The 19,097-nt window shown below is 34.0% G+C and overlaps 3 protein-coding genes across 3 annotated transcripts; 1 reads left to right on the forward strand and 2 right to left on the reverse strand.

Moving 5' to 3' along the window:
- The first annotated feature begins 418 nt into the window (after positions 1–418).
- LOC110632475 (transcription factor bHLH94) lies at positions 419–1,869 on the forward strand. Its single transcript, XM_021780711.2, has 3 exons — positions 419–1,013; positions 1,109–1,513; positions 1,615–1,869. The coding sequence occupies exons 1-3, from the start codon at positions 582–584 to the stop codon at positions 1,723–1,725; spliced, it is 948 nt and encodes a 315-aa protein (XP_021636403.2). The 5' UTR covers positions 419–581; the 3' UTR covers positions 1,726–1,869.
- A 3,088-nt stretch (positions 1,870–4,957) lies between these two features.
- On the reverse strand, positions 4,958–6,853 carry LOC110632492 (E3 ubiquitin-protein ligase RING1). The gene has a single exon (XM_021780738.2). The coding sequence runs from the start codon at positions 6,664–6,666 to the stop codon at positions 5,362–5,364; it is 1,305 nt and encodes a 434-aa protein (XP_021636430.2). The 5' UTR covers positions 6,667–6,853; the 3' UTR covers positions 4,958–5,361.
- Positions 6,854–9,699: 2,846 nt separating this feature from the next.
- Positions 9,700–17,160, reverse strand: LOC110632491 (ATP-dependent RNA helicase DEAH12, chloroplastic). Its single transcript, XM_021780737.2, has 3 exons — positions 16,218–17,160; positions 12,530–15,665; positions 9,700–10,990 (listed from the first exon to the last, which is right to left on the reverse strand). Exons 1-3 carry the CDS (start codon positions 17,070–17,072, stop codon positions 9,777–9,779), a joined length of 5,205 nt encoding a protein of 1,734 aa, XP_021636429.2. The 5' UTR covers positions 17,073–17,160; the 3' UTR covers positions 9,700–9,776.
- Between the last annotated feature and the right edge of the window lie 1,937 nt (positions 17,161–19,097).

Raw genomic sequence — 19,097 nt, forward strand, 5'->3', positions numbered from 1 at the left:
GTGGGGTGTCTGAAGTTATAACCATGCATGTGTGTTTCAATAATTATATATCGATGCCTCTCATCTTGGTAATTAAATCCAAATCTTGGATCAGATTATAAGAGAATTTCTTTTCGTTGTGAATTTCTTATTCTAATGTGAACATAGGATAAACATAGACATAAATACTAAGCCTAATTTAGAATTTGTATAGCAATGTTATATAATGGGTCTAGTATCGTCTAGAGCAATATTAAATTAGTGAAGAAAATATTTGTTCATACCAGTGATATTAAAATATTTGAAGTCTCAATCCGAGTTAAAAAAAAAAAAAAAATTGTTGCCGGAAATCACACGTAAGGAGACAAATCGTTTTAGCCAACAAAGTCTCGAAGACTTATAGTTGCATTGTACAAAATTTTTGTGCACTTGTGTAATATTTTATCCTCATAAATTCTCTCTCTCTCTCTCACAACGTACAAAAAAATCTCTTATGCAATTTGGCATAGAAATAATGCAAATATTGTTGGACTAACTGATCAACTTGCCCTTTAAGATAAATAAGCTGTGTGACTTCTCCATGATGAGAAAGCCACAAGTTTATGGTTGGTAAAATGGCCTTAGAAACTGTGGTGTTCCAACAAGACCTATTTGGTTTTGGTTGCAGAGATATCTACACTTCTCTTGGAGGAGCTGGAGAAGACGAAGAAGCTTATAATGAAACTCTGTCTGGTTTCAATTCAAATCACTGGGATTCTTCACCGTTTTCAATGGGGCCTAATAATGTGAAAGACAGCGACACAAACTCTTCCTTTCAAGAAAACTGCGCTGGTGATGGATTTTTCACCGGAGGATTTTCTGCAGCCGGAACTAGTGGCCGGCGAAAGAGAAAACGTAGCATAAGTGTCAAGAACCAGAAAGAAGTTGAGCATCAGAGAATGACACACATTAACGTGGAACGCAATCGGAGAAAACAAATGAATGACTATCTTGCTGTGCTTCGGTCCATGATGCCTGCCTCTTACGTTCAAAGGGTAGCCCTCAAAACCTTCTCTCTCGATCTTTAATTAGCATTATTCAGGGCAAAAAAAATTGAAAATTTGATCTCAGTAGATCTGTATCCATGCAGGGAGACCAGGCATCAATCGTAGGGGGAGCCATTAACATTGTAAAGGAGCTAGAGCAACTCCAGCAATCCCTTGAAGCCCACAAGAGAATCAAGAAAGAATCATCAGACAGTCGTGATTTTTCCCGTCTCTTCTCAGAATTTTTTACCTTCCCTCAGTATTCAACCCGTTCAACAACAACAGCAGAAGATCATGATCAGTCATCAATGGCGGCCAAGAGGCAATCGATCTCTGCAGAAGTTGAAGTGACAATGATAGAAAGCCATGCGAATCTCAAAATACTAACAAGACGACACCCAAAACAGCTATTGAAGATGGTGGTTGGGTTGTACTCTCATTGCCTTAGTATTCTTCATCTAAATGTTACAAGTGTTGATCAAATGGTACTCTATTCTTTTAGTGTTAAGGTTAGTTCAATCATTTTACTATACTTTTTTCCCCTTATAGAAATGCTGAAGGCTTATTGTTAATATGGAACATTGAGTGTTTTAATTGTTTGAGGCTGCAGGTTGAAGAAGAGTGTCAACTGACTTCTGTCAATGAGATTGCAGCTGCTGTGTATGAGATGGTGGCTAGGATGCAAAAGGAGGCTATTTCTAATTTGTCATGTGATTGTTAATTTAATGTTTTCTACTTTACATATCAGTGTGAATGAATTGGTAGAATTTAGCTTTAATCTCCTCCTCCTTGTTCTTATTGTTGTAGCTGGGGTTGCTCAAAGAGTCATGACAAAAGCTTATAAACACTCAGAACATTATTATCATCTCTGTCATCTTCTCTCTTACAATTGAGGTTAAATAAATTACATTACAAGCCCAATTTATAATACACCATTCTTATCGAAATTAGAAAAATATATACATTCATTATATATATATATAACTAGAGAATTCAAAAAAAAAAAAAAAAAATATATATATATATATATATATATATATATATATATATATATATATATATATATATATATATCTTTTGGCTTAGCTCTAATAATAAAGTCATCCTTACAATTATCTCTTAATAAATTTGTTTAATTTCATTTTTTTTTAATAGTGGCTGAATGTAAAAGGCTTCTCCTTTTCTCTAGTAGCATGTGTTGATCATTCACTCAATAAAATTATGATTTACTTTTATGTTGGGTCCATACATCTTCTTAGGTTTTTGGAAGTGTAATGAAAAAGGTTGACATCTTTCCAGTGATTCAGTCCAGAAATAGCTCTTTCCCACTTATTATTTTAGCTAGTCAAGCAAACAAAATTTCTGAATATAACTTCAACTTTCTGAATATGGATGGTAATGCTACATGTGTGCTTCAGTGCATGGTCTTGTACTTTCTTCCAATAATGAACTACACCCTATTGAATGAAGCAAAAAGATACCTTCTCTCATATGCAACTTTTCTTGAGATAGATGCATGATGGGATATTAATTTATCAATTGTAAGTCAGCTGATTATTCCTAAGAAACATTTTATAAATTTTCAAGTTTGAATCGGTAAGCAGTTTATATTGAAGTGAGCTGATTCCTATACTTATGATCACCTCACCTCTATATCAGGAAGAGTATGCATGATTTGGAGAGAATCGTATTTCCAAAAGATTGAAGACAGAACCTGAAAAGCCAAAATTAAGGGGATTCGAATTTTAACAAGAACAAACAAGTACGAAGGAAAGCTAGCTACCTATAAAGCCCAAAAGAAAAAGCTATAAAGCCATCTATGAGTGTGGTGAAGCACCAGGCACGACCAGGGCTGCCATCGACAGCTTTGGAAGATCTAAATTCTAAGCTTTCTATTAGTTATTAAGTTCTAATTAATGCTTTCTGCGCTTTAGATGTCTGCAACAACAAAATATGGCATGAACATCAATAATAGCAATTGGGTATATATTAAACTATGTTATTTGTCGGAACTTGGACAACTTGAACTAGGGTCTTCTCGGATACCATTTATAATTTTTCTTAAAAAAAAATTGGCTTTTATTAAATTTCAAAATCCCAAAATAATTTTAATAGTAATTTACTATATATTTCCCAAATTTTGCTATTATTAATATTTTGATTTCTCTATTTTGAAAATGAGATGATTTAATCCTTAATATTTGATGAAGTCCACCTTGCATACAACTCTCCCAAAAGAGTCGTATGCATTTAAGATAAGATAAGAGTTGCAGAGATGAAAATGTTAAGGTGGATGAGTGGCCATACTAGACTAGATAAAATCCGTAATTAGAGTATTAGAGAAAAGGTAGGAGTGGTGCCAATTGAAGATAAGTTGAGAGAAGAGAGATTGAGGTTGTTTGGTCATGTAAAGTGTAGACATACGGAGGCTCCAGTTAGACAAGTAGAGAGGTTAGAGAATAGAAAGAAAAAAAAAGGGGTAGACCTAAATTGACTTGGAGGAGAGTAGTACAACATGACCTAGAAGCATTACACATTTCCGAGGATTTAACCCAAAATCGTTCAGAGTGGAGAAAGCGAATCCATATAGCCGACCCCAAATTTTTGGAATAAAGGTTTAATTGAGTTGAGTTGAGTTGTATAGAGAGATTAAAGTATTACTAATGGTAAAAATTCATATATAACATAATAAATTATCCAAGTAAATCTTTTTTTGACAATAATTACTATTAGATGAATTGTTAAAATTTTTTTTAATAGTGAAATAGACAAGGTAAAAACAAAATGAATTAAAATCAAAGTAATTATAGAAGACACTAATTAAATTTTATTGATTTAATTTTTTAATTATTAATTAAGAGAGTTTGATTTTGTAATGTGAAATTTAGTTTATTAATAACATTGTTAAATGAATTAATAAGATGAGTGTGGCTACTGTAGGCTCAAATTCATATGAAAATGAGCTTAATAACCTTTAGATTAAATATTTATATATAAATTCGTATATTATTCTTTATACTCATTTTAATTAATTTTACATTTATTTTGATATAAATATTTAATTTAATAGTTAGTAAACTCATTTTCATATGAGTTCAAGCTTATATTAAATGAACCTAATAAGATCGAATCTAGCAATGAATTCTTGAGATCGATTTACCTTGATAACTTAAATACCATTAACTATCTCAATGAAAGTTCTCTTCCTTCACGGGATTTGGTACCAAAGAAAACACACCATTCTTCAATCACAAGGTTTTAAATTCAAAAATCATTGCTTGAGAATTTATATTCTCTTTTATCATGTGATGTGAGCAATGCCCTAAGAACCAAATAGAAGGGGGGAAAAAATAATAATACCAAGCCAAGATTACTTTTCTTTTTCCTCGTCCGAATTAGTCGACAATCGTTATTGGGGAACAACACAGTATAAAAAGCATGTACGCCTGTGATTGTTGAAATATTGTCTGGCCCTTGACTTCCTAAGCGTCACAAGCTAAGGATAGGTGAGCATGTGAACCATGTGAAAAGTTGAAAACCTCAAAACCCCATCATAGGATCCAATACAACAAACTGCTAACAACAAGTTTGAACTCAGCTTGTGCAGCAGCAAGTCCATTCAATACCTTGTTACTAGCTAGTCTATCAATTTTTAGGGAAATCTCTTGGGTGGAAAATTTTCAGGATAGGTTTAGATCAAAGGCATCTCATGGAAGAGGTTGCTTGAGCAAGCCAAGCCTGTTAATTAGGACTGAAATAATTCAAGAATAGGATATACACATACATCAAAATCACAATGACATAATAAAGCAGGATGAGCAAGCATTTGCAGGAAAAACAAAATGAACAAGAAAATTAACTATGTATAGCCAAAAAAAACATATAAATTTGTTTATAGAAGCTCTTTAATAGACAAAAAGAAGGAAATCATAAACAATATGAAGCTAAATCCATTTCTGAACTATAATTTCCTTTTTATAATTTATAAGCATCTTTCACCCGAATGGCTAGTGTTAATAGCAATAATTAAAGCCGATTCCAGGTGCAGCGACAAGAGCCACAATTGCTTAAAGCTAGCATGTATCTTCGTATGCTTGAAAAGCTCTAAATTTATTACGAAATCATCCTTCCCAGCTTGAAAGGTTTGTTTTTTGAGCTAGACTCCTATCGTTTATCTCATTACTTTTTTATGTACTTGGTGCAAAACAAGTATATATTTATATATAGGGGTGCAAAATAAGTATATATTTATATATAGGCTCAATGGCTCATCCTTGAGAATGTTTGTACTTCTTGATTCTACAGTTAACTAACCTGAAGCATGAGGCATCACTGCAAAGGAAAGAAAGCTTTATGCTCACAACGGAAGGATAGAATCCTGGCTTCTGCTATGTCTGCATGATGACGACTTCCCACTAGATGAAAAGGACCTTTTCATTGAAATAGGTCCCTTTTGCAATGCATGCCCTATTGAAGAACTTTTCGCCAGTTTCCCAAAGCTTAAATTCCCACTACTTCCACGCTTTGAAACATTTTTCAATTTAGAATACTTCAGTTCCAATATTTGAACATCCAAGTTCTCTTCATGTTTACCAGGAAAAACATTAGCCTCATCATTGTAAATTGCTACATCAGCAGAGGAATCCGTTGACACAGACCATCCCATAGGTTGCATTTCTGTCTCTACTGTCCGTAAACGGTCAACCAAATCACTTTTTACCCGAGAATGATTCCTCAAAACAGAGAGATTCAGACCCATCTTTGAGTTTCCTGAATTTGCTTCATCTTCAGTTGGTAAAGCATAATTCATATCATCTCCATTTCTCACTTCACTAGTTCCATCTTCTCCTAGCTGATTGCTTAACAATCCACTGTTATTCTCAGAACTCTCTATCTGGGTTTCTCCCCTTGAATTCAGATCACTTGAATTAGGCACTGATAAATCAATCTGAACCTCAAACTTGTCGCATACTATAGGGGCACGACATAAAGGGCAATTCTTGTGTGACCTTAACCAAGCGTCAATACAAGGAATGTGAAAAGCATGACTACACTTTGGCAAAAGCCTAAGACTCTCATCTTCTTGAAACTCATTCAAGCAAACAGAGCATTCTGTACCTTCTATCAGCCCTTCATCTTTTTTATACTTAAAGACTGAAATGGAATCAATAACAGATTGCTGAAGACCGACAGTTCTGATGAACCATGTAGGGTGGTTGATTTCTGGTCCTTGGTCTTCATCAAGAAAGTCCGCTTGGGTGCCAAAAAATAGAGGTGGACCACTTCGTGAGCTTCTTGAACGTCTCTGCCTAGAGGAGCGAGCTCTTAAAATTGCGCACAAGATGCAAACAATAAATATACCACCAATCAAACAACCCATGATTATCATAGCAGTTGCGATTAGATGCTTTTGCGCTTCATCGACTGGAGTTGGCAGATTTAGAGTTACTGGTGGTTGTGGAGGTGGTTGTGATCTGGGGAAAAGAGGAAATGGAATTCCATTAAGACCAAAGGTTTTACATATATTAGGACAGATTTGGAAGCAAGCACCGTTACACTTGCCATCAATATTATGAGAATCACAATCTGCTGCACAAAAGGCATTCAAGTTGTTTGGTAGAAGTCCTATTTTTATACGAGCAGGATCAGGATCAAGATCCATTTCAGAGAAACAAAGGAAACAGGGGAAGCAGAATCATACATAAGATCATAGCGTGTGAAAATGAGACCGAGGGCGTGTGGAATTTTGAAGGGAAGACGTTAAAAGAGTAGGTCCATTTTACTGGCCATCCATAAACTGTGGCCTCCTGGAATTGATGATAATGGAGACTTTTGGGTCAGTGTTTCCACAAACTTTACAGTAGTAGGAAGAAATTTCGCTTTCTTTCGGAAGACAAGGATTGGGCATTCACTATAGACTATGCGCTGATTTGATTGGATTAGCACATCAAGTCAATAGACCGGACGTGCCATTTACGCGTAAACTTTATTATGGCTTCAAGTGGTTGGGCCGGTTTTAGTCTAATTTTGGACCTCAATTGATTATTTCGATTGAGATGGAAACCAATTCTTCAAGAGTTTTTGTCATTTTAATTTGATTTTACATTTAGGAAAATTATTGCTATTATATATATATATATTATATATATAAATGTTAATAAAATTAATTATTTAATCACTCTATTTTAAAAATTATACTATTTAGTTTCTCTCTCAATGACGAATTTATAATGATAAAAAAAAAATCAATTAGCCCTTATATATTTACATATTTATTTAAATTAACTTCTTATAAATTTAAGTATTAAACCTTCCTTTTTAATAGAGAAAATATTTTTTATTGGTAGAAAATCAATTGACCCTTATATATTAAGTAAATTATTGTGTGTTCGTATTGAATATATAACTTCACCAGGAAACGTGTGAATTTCATCTTTTTAAATTTAAGAATTAACTATTTTTATATGACATTTGTGCATTATTTTTTAATGTAATAAATATATTGTGTAATTTACCTATATATTAATCCTGAAAATTTTTTCTTTAGATTCGCCATTGTTTCCTCTATTAACTTTTCTCGTAAAGAGTCACAGAAAATAGAGTTAGGGTGAAGAGAATTTCTCCATGGGATTATTTTTTTCTTTTCATTTTTCTAATTTCAAAATATCATTATAATATATAAATTATTTATTAAAAAATTTTAAGTTAGAAATATAAGATTTAAATATAATCTTAATAATATATAATTTTTTAAATTATAATATTTAAATACTTAAATAAGTAAAAATAAATTAACTTTTTAATAAAAATAATAATATTACAAGAATTTAGGACGAGTAGAAAGTCTTCCTATCCCTACTCAATACAGTATCAAATCAAAAAAATTTGATCGGGTGTAAGGGGTTTGAGATAGGCTCGTGAATAATTGTCATTCTTACTAAATAATTGTATTATTTAAATTATAGAGATACAAACTAAAAATTAAAGAGATTAAATAATTTATTTTAAAAAATAATTAATTAATTTTATTAAAATATAAAAATTAAATAATAATTTTTCTTTAAATTTAATAATTGAAATGTTTATAATTTTTTTTTGACATTCATTCCATCTAGAACTGAGTGATTTTAATTCTATTTAATATTAACTTTAATTAATTTAATTTTGGTTAATTTATTTAATTTAAATAAATTTAATTTCAATTCAATATCCATTTTAAACCTATCTGCAGTCAGGTTCCTCTCCCATTCCACAAATAAATAAATAAATAAATTTCTTCTCACTTATTCAAAGGTTTATTTAAAAAAAATAAAATTAAATATTAAAGTTTAAAATAATATTAAATTATGAGGACAAAAAATTATTGACTTTAAAATAATAAACTAAAAGTATATTTTCTAAAATATATAATTTTTTATAAAAATATTTTCTATTATTCGGTGATATGTAATGTGTTTTTACATTTTAATAATTTTTAAAAGATAAAAAATAACTTATCTTTTAAAAAGATTTAATTTTTCCTTTAATTTAATTTTCTTAAAAAACAAAAATTAAATAATTTATTTAATAATAATTTAATTTTTTTTTTAATTAGAAAAATATTTTTTATTAATTTATTTTTTTAATATTCCAAATGTTAAAAAATATAAAAAAATATTTTTTTAGAAAAATATTTTCTATAAAATAAATGTAGTCTAAAACCTTAAAATTTCTTTCATCACAAAAATACAGCCTATTGGCTCTCCTTTTTAAAAAATAAAATTATAGCATGTTTGGTATTATGATTTACATTTTTTAGTTTAAAAGATATTATTTAATTATTTAAAAAAATAATTATTAAAAAGTTAATTCTAAATTAATTTTTAATTATTATTTTATAATTAATACATTATCATAAACATTTTAACTTTTTATGTCCAATTTTCATTTACAGTGGACGAAGCTTCTACGGTTTGACGGAGCAAGCAAGAAAGGAAGTCTGAATTCTAAAATCTACCGCCATGTCAATATCTTTACAAATCAATATTTTATTAATTTTTCCTGCGGAACTCTCTCAATATTAGCCCAACCTCCCCATTTCTTCGGATCCCATGTCGCGTGATGAATGTGTTACATAGGATTAAAATCTCTGTTAAACAGCGGTTCAATGGTGTGTATTCTTTCCATTGACAGGAAAAAAAAAAATCCCAATGATCCCCCTTTTCCTTGCATGCTTCCTCATCAAACACATTAAGGCAATCAATCTCAGTTACGACCAAGAATAATCGCAGGATCAAAATTTTCAGATTTTGAAGTCTAGACCTTTTGATGAGGATGACATGTTGATGGGTGTCGTGCTTTATTAAAAATCAGGGATTCTGGGATGATACGTAGAGAAGAAGATAACAGCGGGTTTGATAGTCATGGTGGTGAGAATAAGAAGTTGGGATTTTTCAAGGCTCTGAGGTTGTAACAGACAAGCAGAGAGCATATTTGCAAGTTTGGCTAACGAGAGGGATTGTGTTTCCGATGCTTTGTTGCGAGAGTCCATGCAGTTATTTGCCTATCGTCTCAATGGGTGAGGGTGCTTGAGGTTCAAGTCTTCAAGTTGCAATCAGAATGGCAACCGCAAGAAAAGAAATGGGGGTTTACCTGTGGAAGATCAGATAGGGTGAAAGAATTGTTGAACCAGGGAAAGGATTGCCAGGATGGTGGCGGCCGTGGATACTATTGTTTATAATTATATTTATACTTGTATACAAGACTAGAAAACAAGTAGAAAATGTAAGTGAACTAAAAGCTTATGGCCCCATGTACAGCAGTCAAGTGGCCATAGCAGTCAGGACCACTGTTAAAGGACTCTAAACAGACCCAGCAGATATGCCTCCCGCACTTGCAAACAACATGGTTGCAGCCATCGACCTTTTCAATTGTATAGCCACAAACCGGGCAGTTTTTCACGCTCTCTCTTCCCCTGCACCACTCCTTCAATGACAAGTCGGGATCTTCCTTGAATGCTGCATACCTCTCACATGAAAGGTATGGATGATGCTCCAAATGGCACCCAGTACAAGTTTCTGCAAAACACGCTCCACAGACAAATGGTTTAGATGTCTCAGGACCAGCAACTCGATATACAGAAGGGCAGTCAGGAGTTGGGCAAAACCTGTAGGTTCCCCCACTTGATGCTACAAATGACCCCACAGAAGCCCTAAAGAGTTCCTCCATCTTCTCACCAGACAACAGACACCTGATATCTGAAAGCAATATGAGAGCCCTACAGCCCTCACGGGCACAGCCTATTGGGAAACTATCCAAGTTTTTTACGGCTGATTCAAATTGTTCCATCAAGCAAAATCGACAAAACAAATGTCCACAGTCTTCAAGCCGGTAACCATCCTCAACTTCACACAAGCAAATGGGACAGGTAGCTTCATCATCAAGTGTCTCAGCTGAATCAGCACTTGTCTGTGCAATCTCAAAAATTATTTCTTCCACTTTTTGCTTCGATTCCGTGCTTCCGTGAATATAGATAACGTGGCCACGGGTGCTAAGTGTAAACTCTGCCTCAGGTACCCTCTCTTTGAGCCCATAAAGGTCTGGGCCAAACTTCTTAACTACTTTCTTCATCATATCAGGAGGCAGAGTTCCACCTCTGAGATGAATCTCAAGTCGCCTGCTCTCATGGTATGTCAGAAGGGATTGAATCAACTTCTGCTGGGCAAAAGCAACATTGTCTGAAGAACCAAAGATCCTTAGTTTGAAGTTCCATCTGTCAAATAAGATGTATGTTTTAGTTTCCCTCTGTATTGACTTCATCAGATTGATACCCTGTCTGGAGAACAAATGTGTTAAAATAGTGGGAGTGAGGCTCGCATGATTTATTATTCGTCCTTTCATGAGCTCTTCCAAAGGTCTTCTCAGCTCTGCAACAGTTCTTGTGGCATTGGCAGATATTCTTACCCGGTAGGAACTATTTTCATTCTTTTCTAGACTGAATTCTACACCTGTGTATGGTAAAATACAGAACACTGAGTAAATAATTTCAAACAAAGGTTTAAGGAAATCCATACAATCATGCTATCAAATTATTCATCAAAACAAAAATAATTAGTTACAGACAACCGAAATACCAACTTCAAAAAAAATTACAAGTGGAAATGGCTAGCAGCTCAGGATTTACAAAAACTTTAAGATGAAATTCACAATTTATAAGGGGATTCAACTGATCAACGGAAAGCAGGTGAGTTGAGGAAAGAACAATTGCCACCAGAAGCTTATGCAAAGAAATTTCACAACTACAGCAACAGTAAAGAGGACCAAGGACTCTCTTCATTATTGGATTAAGATGCGAATGTCAGGGGAAAAAAAAAAACACATATGGGATTTATCAATATCGTTTTACTTGCATTTCTTTGACCTTAACTAATTGATTGTAAATGTAAATTGTAAGGTCTCCATTTCAATTTCCAGTCGGAACCAAATGAACCCAAAAAAAAAAACTAATCAAATTCTTGCAAATCTATGCATTTGATGCAATTTGCTAGTTCAAGGAATAAATCACCCCCTAAAGGCCATGATTTTCAAACTACGTTCACAATCAAAACTTTTTCTATCACATCAAAAATAATTAATTAGTTATAGTCTAGACAGTATCAAGCATGCACCAGTTCGATGTAACAGTGAAATTTCCAAGGATAATCCACAAGCTAGATAAGAGCCAGGTATTCTGATTCTGATAAATTATCCAGGACAGTATGACAAATTAACTAAGGAGACAAAAAACTAATCAGATATGGAATTTAAAACCTGTTAACAATAGAAAATGGTATCCTGATAAATTTCAATCAAATTTCAGGGGAAAAGCAAAAAAAATGTTCTAACTTTTAGCTAACATGGATCTGAACACTCATCATTTCACCAACAAAGTTTTTAGCCATTCTCACAAAAGAATGCAATAACATTAATTTTAACATGTAGCAAGAACCAAGGAAAACCAAACAAAACATATTTAAGCATACTTAATGATGCCAATTAATGGTATTGAATATTGAGCAACAAAGTAAAACTTGACAATAAATTATCACTACGTGCAATTGAACATAAACTTAAAAGTTCATTTACTCGTCATATAAAAGCTCATAAGAAATACAGGTAAGGATATTCACAGTTTCACACATCTGTAGGCAAGGATTATCAGAGTGTATCTAACTGTTTTCCATCCAAAAAGAGAGAGAGAGAGAGAGAGAGAGATACATAGGTTCTTGTTACTGGTTCACTGTGTTGTCATTATTGAATGCTAATGATCATATATAGGAATGAGTAAATAAAAATTGAATATGTGGCCATTAATTAGAAAAGTAATTTATAGTCCCTCCGATAGGACCATGGAAAGAACAGAAGGGAGCATAAATAGTTAATTGAGAAATACACAAAGACAGAAGAACTTTGATGACTTGCAGCCGCACAAGGTAAAGTTAATAAATAAATAAATAATAACAAAGAATTTGGCAAAAAATGGGGAAAAAGATGCATCCCATAAGTACCCTTCAGATGCTTGAAGCTTGCAAGGAGAGAATTCAGTTCCTTCTCAATTGCAAAATAGACAGATGCTGAGCAGGAAAGTGAGGTATGAAACAACTGCTGGCACTTTATTTTCTGCCAAGAAAGACATCCAGGTAACACTTTCCCTTCCATATGCTCCAAGGCCTTTGCTGCCTCCATATGTAATCTTCCATCAAAGGTGATCAAAGCTCTCATAAAAGCATCCTTGGGTTCAGGTAGTAAGACTTGGACTCTGCAACAGCTAGTGTGAGGATTGCTTTTAGGCATAAAGGAAGATATTTCTCTTAGAAGCGCTTCTTCACAAGCACCCCGCGCAGGATTTTCTACAGCATCTCCCCTCACAATGAAAAAACCCAGGATTCTCCTCCTTGTAGCCCCCCTTAATACATCTAAAACATCATCTTCAAAAAGTTCTCTATCAATTCTGCTTATAATAATAGAATCTGGACTTTTTCTACTAACTTCACACCGAATATTCTTTCCTCTTATTGATATAATAGAGAAATCACACATCATGGATTCAACATCATGCATATCACATTTAACAACTGCAAACCCTTTGCTGCACCTACGAGGCCAATAAACCTTTGCTTTGACAGCAGGGAATGAAAACATTTTATGATCACTTTCAAAGGTTGTTTGCGATGGCAGTACCTTCAGTAAGGAGCCACTGAATTCCATTTCTTTCAGCTGAGCAGCTTTTCTAGCAGCATCAGGAGTAAGAAATGTTACCTTGCCCCACTTATCCTTTACATCACCATCTTGTCCAAAGCCTGTAGATTTGTGGACAGCACAAATACCTCCAGAAACAAATTTCTCAAGAAACATCAAAAGCTCCCTATCATGAACTGTATTTGAACTAAAAAGAAATATATCAACAGTCAAACATCTACTTTCAAGTTCCAAATGCTTTATCTCAGCACCAGCTCCAAAAAGTGCCACAGAAGGCGAGACCCCTACTCCATGATACAAACATTTCTCCATGCATTCATTACGCAACCGTTTTTGCTCATACTCCACAGCTTCTTTTACAAGGCTGAACACCTTTTCCATGTGTTCTGAGGTGGCAAATAAGAGAATCTCATTCTGATGAACATTTACCTCAACAACAATCTGCTCATCCTCACAGGCACTCTGAATTCCTGATACAAGAGATAGAAGATTATTGTTAGATTTCCCACATAACTTTTTGAGCAGAGTATTGCCAAAACCTGTCATAACCTTCACTTGCAACTTTTGACTTTCCATCTTAAGGGCATCAAACAAGGGAGGAGGAAAAATCATACACAATGATTCGAAGTCAAAAGCAGTAACACAGACCAAATATTGACTAAATGTGGATAGTAGTTCACCAAAAACAACCCAACTTGGCTTATCACCAAATATTAGCAATGAACATGATGGATGTAGCTGAACATGCTTTCCAGTCAATGCCACTTGATAACCAAGTTTATCACAACCTGAGTACATGGCTACATTTTCTGCAAGTGCAGAGAGTATGGCCTGTTTCAAATTTTTATCATGCTCACTAGACTTATGAGGATTCCAATGCCAGTCTGTTGGAATAGTAACATGAAGCTCCTTTTCAAGGCAAATTTCCAGTTCCTTCACACTTTCTTGGCATCTCCGCATGGTTTTGGCATTAATGCTATTTTCCCAACACCATTTATTTCTTCTGTCCCTAGGCAGAGACTCCCACTCCCTATACACACAGAGAAGAGTGAAAAGGTCACCATTGTGATGGCAAAACTGCACCTTAAGACAATCAGCTTTTAGCTTATTATCATCGTTACCAACTCTGCAAAATATGCTACTGGAATTTGCCATTACAGCAGCAAGAACAATGCCCTCTTTGCCCAAGCCATGATGAAAGCAACTGAGAATGAGCTTGCCACGGCAAGGCTCAATACCCAATTTAACCAAGTAGCAACCTTCCTCAGTTAATTCATAAACATCATTTTTCTTCGTGATGGCACCTAGCTGAACAAGGTTCCTAGTGGCCATGTCAATAGCAAAGGCAGAAGGAGCATCAACAAAATCAAAGTCCTGTATGTTTCTGACTCCCAAAGCAAGTACCCTCAGAACCGCGACACCAAGATGAACTCTCCGAATCTCAGGTTCCTGATTGAGAGACATCGAGTCATAATCATGTTCTGAATAGAGTCTATAACATATTCCAGGTCCTGTTCTCCCAGCACGACCAGCTCTTTGCAAAGCAGAACTCTGGTTAATCCTGCAAACTCTGAGCACATTCATGCCACTGACTGGATCAAATTTACTCTCTTTGACCATGCCAGAGTCAACCACATACTTGACCCCAGGAATTGTAAGTGAAGTCTCTGCAAGATTAGTGGCAAATATAACTTTTCTTTTCCCAGGATAATTTTCGAAAATACGATGTTGCTCTTCACCAGAAAGCTTTCCATGTAAGGGTAATGCAACTGCAGAGGGAGTTTCAAATTCCTCACAAGCCCATTCTACTTCCATCTGAGAAGTTAGAAAGGCAAGAATGGTCCCTTCTTTCTCTGTTTTATGAACCTCCATCGTCATCCTCACAGCCTCAAATACATATGGAGCAACAATACCAGAAGCAGTTTCCTCTATGGTATAAGGGATATACCTAACATCTACTGGAAAGTTTCTACCTACCACATGAACAATTTCACACCCAAAAAAGTAATCTGACAGCTGGTTTGCATCAGCTGTTGCAGACATTATTACAAGCCTTAAATCAAACCTCTGGAGGAGTAAACCTTTAATCACTGCCAAAAGAAGGTCAGTGTTCAAGCTTCTTTCATGAGCCTCGTCAACAATGACGCATGAAATCCCAGATAAACTCCTGTCGTTCATACAGTACTGCAATAAACAGTGATCTGTCATGTACACTACCTTGGAATCAATCTGACGAGTGGATGAAAATGTTGGAAGAGAGATGATTGAATTATCTTCATAGCAACCTATACTCTCTTCTCTGACCCTGTCTGCAATTGAGATGGCTGCGATCTTGCGGGGTTGAATACATATGATTGATTCATTGGCAGCGATTCCTGAATCAGCAAGAAATTGGACCAACTGTGTACTTTTTCCCGAACCAGTCTCCCCGACTAATACAATTACCTGTGCAAACAGTGGTAAGAAGAACTAAATGTTCGTAGCGACATTAAAGATTAAAAAGAGAAGTTTAAATTACGCACGCAAGGACTAAAAAGGGAGCAATTTCAAAATGAAGAAGCATTGGAACACTTCTCATTTCATGCCTCATCATTTGCTTTCAATTATAACTACAGCTCAACAGAAAACAATTACATGAGCATGAAAGTATCAATGTACTATTGTTCATGCACGAACTATCAGATCTATGATGTACACATGTGCTTAAGAGAACAAAGAGGTATAAAGTCTTGCACTATGAGTTTGGGCATTCAAAAGAATGGCCACACAAACTCATAACATTTATTCATATACACCCCTTCTTCCTGTAATCTTCCAATTCAAGCAAATACCACCAACCAAATAAAAAATACATCATGCCACAAGGATCATATATATCAACAATCAAACATAACCCCTATAATCTCTCCGACCAGCTCCCTTCAAAGCATAACTCACTTCGCCAGGAGAAGAAACGGAGGGGCGGGGCGAAGAGAAAAGCTTTACTTAAAACTATACCTGCTTGCCACAAATTTTCCTCAGAATTTCCTGCCTATGCGAGTAAATGGGCAGACCATCCTCCAGTCTTCTAATTTCCCTCAAAACTAGTCTATGAATGCGTTCCCAATCAAAATCCCCCTCCAACGTGAACACCTGCACACCTCCATCCTCCTCCTCGTCCCCTAGCTCTCCGCCCCCTTCGAGATATCCCAAAATACAACTCATAGCTGCCTTAAATTCCCTCACTCTCCTTCCCATCAAATTCCTCTCCACCACCAGCCTCTTCTTCCTTTCGCTCAGTTCGTTATACACTCCTAGTCGATTACGCCTCTTAAGACAACGCGACACGTCAGCGATCTCGTCACATTTCTGGGATAGTTTCTGTTGCCATTTATCAACTAACTCACCGTTGACTAACTCATTTACGTGGTTGATAAACAGGGTTTTGAGGCTTTGTTGCAGCTCCTCAATATCTGAGGGAACGACGACGTTGGATTGGAGTTTCGGGTTCAAGGTGTGTACCCCACGAAGCCGAAGGTCCCACAGGTTGGTGATGAAGGCGAGAGTATGGTTCCATTCCCGGAAATACAAGGAGACTATTACCGGACCTGTGGCAGGAAAGATGGTGCGCCCAGGAGATGGTTTGCATTCGGAGATGAGAGAGTGAAGGTCAGGCTTCTTTTCGGAAACAGTAGCCGCGGGGTCGGTTTGGAGGTGGATAATGAAGTTAAGAGGAACATAATGGGTGGTGGTGGAATCCTGCGGTGGGTGATTGTTACGGCGGGGATTACAGCAATGGTGGTTGCGTTTTAGGTAGTGGGGCGGTGGTCGTGACGAGCACTTGTACGACGAAGGGAACTGCCGGCATGACATAGATGAAGGGTTAAAAGTAGAGTCAGAAGCCAGTAATCAGCATGCAGGTTGCAGAAGTTTTGGAGGAAGACGAACGAGAAGACTGAACGCTATGTCAAAGGTGATTCTTATTGATGGATGAACAAAAAAGTGGGACCCAAAAAATTCGTAGTTTATTTATTTGAATTTATTATAAAAAAATATATTTAATACCTTAAAAAAATAAATTAATCAAAAATTATTTTTTTCTCTCATTTAATTTGTGATATAATGAATAAATTAGATGAATTTATATTATTTTGAATTGTAAGTTGTTTTGAAATAATTTATATTATTCATAGCCATATTCATTTTTCTTGACTATTTATGCTGATAGAATTGGTTAAAATTTAAAATTTTTATTTAAATTAAGTGATTTTAGTCATGTACTCTTTTCCATTGTCATTAAATTTCATTACTATTTATCACTAAATCTCATACATTATAAAAATGAAATTATAAGAAAGTGTTAATAAATGTGGTAATATTTAATTTTCAAAAATAGCTATTGAAAAATTAAAAATAAAGGTCAAAATTTGATTAACGAAAATTAGATAAAATTTTAATAATTTTTAAAAAGTTTACCCATTTTATTAAAATAAAATAATTGGATAAAATTATCAAAACAGGGTCAATTTTAATTTTTTTTATCAATAGGTCATTATATTATGATAAAAATTTTTAATTTTTGAAACTAATTACATTATCTTAAACTTTTAAATTTATTATGAGATTTCATCATTTTACTTTAAAACATAAACTTTAATTTTTAATTGAATTTTTAAACAAAATAAACTTTTATTTTTTAAAAAACTAAATGAGGGATTAAAAAGTGTGGGAAATGTATATGATAATTTGCTGAAAGATTAAATCCTTAGTTAATTTAAAATTCTTAAATTACAAAATGATTTCCCCTGAGTCTGTGTATGAAGTGAATGGCCCACATGGTCAATGGATTACTTGCCAAGTAGTTGAAATATAAAACAACTTCCTAGTTAAGTTGGAATGCAAATGATTTGGATGGGAAGACTTACTTTGTTTCCCCAGTTGACTTTATTGTTTAATGGAATCATTTCCTATCTTCTAAAAAGCACAGCAAATGGTTTCCAAGTGATAGTCTATTCTTCTCAATGGAAGAAAGAATCAAAGGGAGGCCCACCTATTCATTTTTGGAGTTTATCATTTGATCTTTAAATTTTTATTGATATTATAATTTAATTTTTATATTTTAAAAATTAAATAATTTAATTTTTTATTTATATTTTCATTAAAATAAAAATCTTTTTATTTAATATTATTATTAATTTAAATAAAAAAATAAATATATAATTATTACGATTTAATTCTTATATTTTAGAAAATGAACAGTTTAATTCTCTTTTATATCCTTTTCAATTAAAATTAATTATTATCAAATAAATTAATTCTTTCTATTCTATAAAAAAACATTTTAAAAATTTAATATCAACGAAGTTAATAAGAAAAGAAAAAATAAATTCTAATAATTTTAACAATTATTAAATACAAGGAGTAAATCGTTTAATTTTTAAAAAATTATAATATTATTTAAAATTTAGAGATCAAATAATAAATTTTTTCTTATTTATATATTTTTTTTTTCACTTAAACTAACATAATATTAGACGGCTGATTTTTTATTTTGATAAAAATATAAATACGAGATTTAATCGTTTAATTGTAAAATATACAGATCAAATTATAATATTAATCAAAATTCATGGACCAAATAATAAATAACCCTAATTTCTTATCCTAGGCGGGTGGAAACAACTGTTATCAACCGGGATAAATTATTGCCATGGCTAACACCGTGATGAATATTACGCAGCGCAACAGCCACTTCAAATAGGTCTCTCCAGCCAATCAGAGCAGTGAATCATTTTATTCCTCCTCCGAGACACAAAGAACAAAAATTGGCTTTGATACTGCAGTACACAAGCTCAACAACGTAGGATCTGCGGCTGCCATTGCCCCAGACCATCTTTG

This window comes from Hevea brasiliensis, chromosome 7 (genome assembly GCF_030052815.1).
Source record: "Hevea brasiliensis isolate MT/VB/25A 57/8 chromosome 7, ASM3005281v1, whole genome shotgun sequence".
NCBI lineage: Eukaryota > Viridiplantae > Streptophyta > Magnoliopsida > Malpighiales > Euphorbiaceae > Hevea > Hevea brasiliensis.

Bases quoted from the DNA above. Each gene is read 5' to 3' on its own strand.
- LOC110632475 (XM_021780711.2), top strand. From the start codon at position 582: ATGGTTGGTAAAATGGCCTTAGAAACTGTGGTGTTCCAACAAGACCTA. The intron at 1,014-1,108 runs GTAGCCCTCAAA...GTATCCATGCAG, and splicing joins CTGCCTCTTACGTTCAAAGG to GGAGACCAGGCATCAATCGT. The intron at 1,514-1,614 runs GTTAGTTCAATC...TTGAGGCTGCAG, and splicing joins TCTATTCTTTTAGTGTTAAG to GTTGAAGAAGAGTGTCAACT.
- LOC110632492 (XM_021780738.2), bottom strand. From the start codon at position 6,666: ATGGATCTTGATCCTGATCCTGCTCGTATAAAAATAGGACTTCTACCA.
- LOC110632491 (XM_021780737.2), bottom strand. From the start codon at position 17,072: ATGTCATGCCGGCAGTTCCCTTCGTCGTACAAGTGCTCGTCACGACCA. The intron at 15,666-16,217 runs GTATAGTTTTAA...CTGTTTGCACAG, and splicing joins GGAAAATTTGTGGCAAGCAG to GTAATTGTATTAGTCGGGGA. The intron at 10,991-12,529 runs GTACTTATGGGA...TACCATACACAG, and splicing joins AAGCTTCAAGCATCTGAAGG to GTGTAGAATTCAGTCTAGAA.